Here is a 6,574-nt window from a genome sequence, read left to right on the forward strand (position 1 = left end):
TCTCTGTGTCCATCACCCCTCCCTCTTCCTCCATGCGCAGCAGACTGCTAGGAGAGAGGCAAATCAATCTTGCAAGAGGTCTGAATTCCCCCACTGGAGGTGGAAATTAAGCCACAGGCCTACAACCACAGGTTGTTTGCTCTACCTGTCAGTGGCTCGCCAAGGCCTCCAACTTTACCTACCCGGGTCTTGGCCATTCGCAGTCCTGTTTTTTTGAGATCCTCTTATAGGAGATGCTCAAAATTGATTCTGGGACCATATTATGCAAAACAACTAGTCCACCAGTCATCTTCCAGTGTACTTTCTAACAAGAGTGTTTTATTCCATTGTTTCCTTGAGAATCACACACTACTGAAAGGAAGAGTTATTTCTGCCAAAAGTGATCTGTTGGACGTTATATTGAAAGCTTTCCAGTGTTAGGCTCCAGCAACCACGCTCCATGCAAAATATCTTTGTCAACTGAATATAATAGTTGACACTGTGCTTTGGGCTGAGGCTGTCAGCCATTTTCACAGATGGTTATTAAATATTGGATTTTTGCATTGCACAATATTATTCAACAGGATGATGGGCCATAGATAACAGCATGTCACAGCAATTTACCATTGGCCCAAAGAGAGCATGAATAAATTGTAGCGTAGCAATGCCGGGAGACCACAAAAGGCTGAAGATGAAGGTCTTGATTTAGCAGCACAAATGTTGTCTTTTGTTTCCAGAGATTGACTATGAATTTTAAACCATTTTACTCTTTCAGTTGCCTCCATAGCAACCGTGTCTAGTTGTCAACAACTTAGCCCGCAGGCCTTGCTGAGCAGGCAGTGGGTATAGTGGGCCAGGTTTCCTATTCTTTTGAGGATGGTTCCAAATTTAAAATCTGATTTCTATATGTTCTGACCTGTTTCAAGCATACGTGTTCTTCCTCATATGTAATAAATTGTTATCTAAATTAGGAAAAGAAATCTTCTGATTTAATTCAAACCCCTCTAGGTTATGCCTGAATAACTTAGTCAACCATTGCATGGCTGAGGAAACATTGCATTCAAGTTTCCTGGTTATACATGAAGAAGCTGCTTTTTACACAATCAGAATATTTATTTATTTTAAAAAGAAGTTGGTCTTGCCTTATGATTATTTTGGTGTGTGGGACAGAAAATGCAAATAGTACCCCCTTTCCACTAATCAGTTTGGGACACAATCCACAAGAGGTTCTCCTGCAGAAGCCTCACAGAAAGGAACAGGAGCTGCACGAGAACAGTCCCGTTGCTGTTTTTGCGCAGTCCACATTCACTCCTGTGGGGCTTCGGCCTGAGAATTTCCCAGTTGATTGGCGCCCCCTGTGGGCTAGATCTGTCTGCCTCCCTCCCTCTGCTGCCTTTAATGGTGCCCAAATTCGGACACCTGAGGAGGCCCCCTCACCTTGCCTCAGAGTGACAGCTTCTCAGCAGGCCAGGGAAAAACTGTTACCATGAATTGTTAGAGGGAGAGAGAGGCAGACAAAGAAGGCCTCAAGGTCTTCCCATCCCGCACAGGGCCATTCTTCCAACAACTGCCCTGAGGGAAGGATCCTGTTGTTGTTTTTTAAGTTTAATTTTGTTTATGGTGATCCTGTTATTTTTATGTCATATGTAAGCCACCTTGATAGGATTTGCATTCTGAAAGGCAGGATGATGATGATGATGATGATGATGATGATGATGATGATGATAACAACCAACTTAGAATTTTGGAGAAGTTGAGTGTGTGACACTATTCTCTACACAACATAAAGCTGAACAACAAGTTGGCTCTCTTCATGGCTAGAGTAACCACATAGTGTTTTTTTATATATATAGGAGGCCCTTGAGCCACAAATTTGAAACCACGTAAAAGAGCCTTTAAAAAGAAACTTTTTTGGGGGGTGAAACCGTGAGGTTTCTCCCAGTTTAATTCAGAAAAAGGTATGTTTTAGCTTTTAAAGTACACTTAGGGAAGCCATTGCATAAGAGCAGAAGAGTGCTGCTGGATCACATCTGTGTTTCCAACAATGATCAGCCCAGATGTTTCCATGAAGCCCAAAAGCAGGACATAAAGGCCATAGATAGGTCTAGAAATGGCAAATGTGAGGCCCTCCAGTTGTTTTTGGACAGCAATTCCCATCATCTCTCACCATTGGCTATGCTGGCCTTTAAGGTTGATGGGAGTTGCCATCTGTGGCATTCCTGCCCCTATCCTAGTGAGAATTCCTCTCCTCTAAGGCCTTTCTCACTCCCAAGAGGGCTCACCTTCTCCCCAACACACTTGGTTTCACTGCCACCAGGACATTTAAGGCTCAGGCCCAACCCTAACTCAGGGCATGTCTACATGAAAAAGTAAGTTAAAAAACAAACAAAACCCTAACCCCACTCCCCACCCACCCCAGATGTCTCTGGACTCCCCCCCAGTCCTGGCTCCTTCCCTCTGCTGACCTCTGCTAGTCGCGGGGACGAGGGAAGAAGCTGGGATGGGTGCCCATACCACCCGCGGCCCTCAGGATCATTCCATGACTGCGGGAAAAAACGGGTTAAAAGTGTTCCCAGATATCCCAGGGAAATGGAGGGATCGTCCCTCCTTGCTCCTGGGATCCCTGTGCATCATGTGGATGCACAGGGACGATCTAGGGATGATCCCCAGGATAAAGACTGGTGTAGGCATGCCCTCAGTCCTCTCTCTGTGAGGACACACAGACTTCATGCTTTAACACTTTTTAAAAATTGCAACCACTTTTACTGAGAAATTGTGGGAATTAATAAAAATATTTAAATATCATCTTAGGCTTTTCCAGATGCACATGAAAAGTATCCTAAGTTGTCGAAAAGATTGCCATCCATTGTGGTAGAGCCATCCGAGACGGGAGATGTTGAAAGTGGAGAGCTTCGTTGGCCACCAGATGATCTGAAATCGTTGGAGGATAAGAAGGCGCTGGCTGCTCAGAGAGTCTGTGCTCAACAGCAGCAAATGGATCTTGAAAGTATGGATATTTTAAACTAACCGCTACAGTGGGTGGGGCGACTTTTTCAAAATAGTGCAAGGGTATATGCCTGCACCACTTCAGTGTTGTGTGATCTGTCCCTGAAAAGAATATTACAAAGAGGTGCTTCCTCAACTCTTCACCAAGGCCAGCTTCAGATGTTACAGTAAACCATGGTGATAGAAATGAGCCTTCAGATGTCACAGTGCACCATGGTTATAGGAGTGAGCCTTTAGCTGCCATAGTAAACCATGGTGATGGGAATGAACCTAGCCTTCCTCTGCCAATGCGCACATGTTCCTCTCCCTCCGATATGGACATAATAAGAAAATCAGATGATGACTTATGGTGTAATCCAAACCCTAATAGCAGTTAACCTTAACTATGGTTTGTTGAAAAATGGCAGCTTCATAAACCCAGCAACCTCCAGATATATGGATTACTCCTGTACCCTAATTCTGAGCCTTGCAGGCTCGAGGTGATGGGAGCTGTAGTCCATAACATCTGGAGTTACCTACCCCTCAGATAGTTGAAGGCCAGATTGGATGTCTGAATGGTGCAGAAAGACCTTTGAAAGACCTTTGAAAGATCTTTTTCCTAAAGCTTTTAAAACTTGATTTTGTTCTGACTTTATACTGTTAGTTCTGACTTTATACTGTTAGTTTTACCCTACCCTGTGCCTGTTTGCATTCTCTTCCCCTCCTTATTGTTTTATTATGATTTTATTAGAATGTAAGCCTATGCGGCAGAGTCTTGCTATTTACTGTTTTACTCTGTACAGCATCATGTACATTGATGGTGCTATATAAATAAATAAATAAATAAATAATAATAATAATAATAATAATAATAATAATAATAATAATTCGCTCTAGCAAAAGGAAGGGCAGTTGTGTTTTGGGCAAGAAGGTGTCATGGGCCAGTACTGATATGAAAGTAAATGCACAGCAACTTGTTTCTCTCCAGGTGCCCTGCCACATCAAGATATGGGAGAGAGTACAGCATCCACCGAAACCAGAACTGAAGACGACGACTAAGGAACTTTGTTGGACGGCCGGAGTTTCGAGCTTTAGAAAGCTAGCACATTCCGAAGACGTGTCAAAGCGAATCTATTTTAAAAACGCGAAAGGTTTTCCCTTTATTTGCATTATCAAGTTAGAACATGACGAGGAATTCACGGGCTTTAGAACTGTTCCTTTCAAACGTTTACCTTTACAGGCTGGGATTCATACCGTTTAAATTTCCTCTGGGGGAAAACGGAGCACATTAGGAAATACATTCCAGTTCCTATTACGAAAGCCACAAAGGAAATAAATTAGTGCACGCAGAGACTAGACAAGAACACACTCAATTAGTTACAATTAGCACTTTTAAATGGAACTGCCTTATTAAAGGTAAGGCTACCTTTTTGGTAGCAATACAAAGGGTTAGCTTTGCTATCGTACACCTTAAATCTATTCAACCTCTCTTGTTTTAGCCATTTAAAAACTAGCACTGTGATATTATGGATAATAGATGTAATATAATGTCACCATCTGACTTTGTACCTTTTTTTGTATAGAGACACGAGTTTAACTTTTGAATCAAGGCTATATGGAAATTTAGGACTGCCTTTTAGTGGTGTAGAACTATATTTAGCCCTTAGCCCTCTCTCTTCTTTTTTGTGTGCAAATTCAAATGAAACCAGCCTTTTATTAATACTCAGTGTGTATTTTAAAGACAATGGGCCAAAGTTTGAAGAGCTCTTTATTGACGTGCATTTCTTGGATGAAAATAGCTATTCATCAGTGTTTGTGAATTGAGACAGTTCTGTGTAACTTTGATTGGCTGGGCATTGCTTATATTTGTGTACATGATCTGTGTTCCAAATTCCACCCTGTTATAACTGGCCGCTGTCTCAAAAAAGGCAGCGGGTGGGTGGGGCAGGGAGATTTCTGCTCTTTACATCAAGGCTGAATTTGCTCTGAGTTGTTAATAAGAAATATTGTTGCTATTTTTATGGATCCTGCCGATTTTTTTTTACATATAGTTTTGGCTTTGAAGATTGGGCAGAAAGGGCCTGTCTGGAACAGATACGGGGTGCATCTTTTACTTAATTAATATTGCCCCTCACACCATAATGTCTTATTTTGACTATTTAGCCTACCAAGGTTTTTTATGTAGGGGTTGTAGATATTTGAGGCACAAGCAGATGTGGTAAATAGAGCCACAAAATGCTCAATGGCCTTATCTACATTATAGGTTTAAACTGGCACAGTGGTCATTGCCTCTCTGCAAGGAATCCTGGAGTTTTGTATAGTTTTGTGAGTGAGGACACATCACTGTCAGTGGTCTCACCAGACTACAATTCACAGGATTCACTGGGGAAAGCCATGGCAGTTCAACTGGTATAAAGCCAATAGAGCAGCCTTCCTCAACCTGGGGCGCTCCAGATGTGTTGGACTGCATCTCCCAGAATGCCCCAGCCAGCAGAGCTGGCTGGGGCATTCTGGGAGTTGTAGTCCAACACATCTGGAGCGCCCCAGGTTGAGGAAGGCTGCAATAGAGTTTTGTATGACATATGCTTCAACAGTGGAAGTATCCACCTGGTTCATGTGTTCATTCTGATGTCACAAGGTGACTTTCCCTCATTATTTTGGCACAAATAATCTTTTTCATCTAGATATAATTCCATTGGTCTAGTATCTGGAAACCCATGGAAATACTAAAGTGCTCCAGGACCTGTCAAAATGCCAAAGAACACTTTGGTGGTGGTGATGGTGGTGGGGTCATATTCTGAAGAAAAGTTCATCCCACAAAAAATGGGAAGAAGGGGATAAATATAAATTGATGGCACTATATAAATAAAAATAATAATAACGTGAGAATCGGGCCTTTATCTGCTTGCACAACAGTTAAGGTGATCTGTAGGAATTTTAAATAGTTGCTTTCTTATTCAAAATGTCCATGCTTGCTTAAAAATTGATATATCCCTACACTAAGGGGCAGCTGTACCCAAATCCTGACCTGCAGTAAATGTCCACCAACCCAGGTCAGGAGCTGGAGTTTGAAATTCAACTGGCAGAAACTTAGGGTGACCATATGGAAAGGAGGACAGGGCTCCTGCGTCTTTAACAATTTCATTGAAAAGGGAATTTCAGGAAATGTCATTTGTTTGCATGCAGCACCTGGTGAAATTCCCTCTTCACCACAGCAGTAAAAGCTGAGGACAGGGCTCCTACAGCTTTAACTGGCTGTGATGAAGAGGGAATTTCATCAGGTGCTGCATGCAAACAAATGACATCTGCTGAAATTCCCTTTTCAATACCACTGTTAGAGATACAGGAGCCCTGACCTCCTTTTCATATGGTCACTGTAAGAAAGTACTGCTCTGTTCACCAGCCCAGGACAGAAGGCCAGGTTCTCCGTATTTATACCAGTCCTGGGCAATCCAGAAGCTTCATGCCACCTACCAATTGCAGGGGATAATATTCTACCCCGTTCTGCGCCGCAAGAGAGCTCTAAAGTCTGGGCATGCGTAGTCCCAGACAGAAACATAGAGAGTTGCCTTAAGCCGGACCACCATCTAGCCCAATATTGTCTGCATTA

At 42.7% G+C, this 6,574-nt stretch overlaps 1 protein-coding gene across 2 annotated transcripts in view; it reads left to right on the plus strand.

Annotated features, from left to right (window-relative positions):
* LBHD2 (LBH domain containing 2) overlaps window positions 1-5,414 on the plus strand; it is a 56,281-nt gene extending 50,867 nt beyond the window's left edge. For both annotated transcript variants that reach the window (XM_063118082.1, XM_063118083.1), the window contains exons 4-5: window positions 2,791-2,986; window positions 3,953-5,414. In XM_063118082.1, the coding sequence (XP_062974152.1) occupies window positions 2,791-2,986; window positions 3,953-4,023 (267 nt within the window). In that variant the 3' untranslated portion in view covers window positions 4,024-5,414. The remainder of the gene's footprint in view (window positions 1-2,790; window positions 2,987-3,952) is intronic.
* The last annotated feature ends 1,160 nt before the right edge of the window (window positions 5,415-6,574 follow it).

The sequence above is a fragment of the Elgaria multicarinata genome, chromosome 2, assembly GCF_023053635.1.
Source record: "Elgaria multicarinata webbii isolate HBS135686 ecotype San Diego chromosome 2, rElgMul1.1.pri, whole genome shotgun sequence".
Taxonomy (NCBI): Eukaryota; Metazoa; Chordata; class Lepidosauria; order Squamata; family Anguidae; genus Elgaria; species Elgaria multicarinata.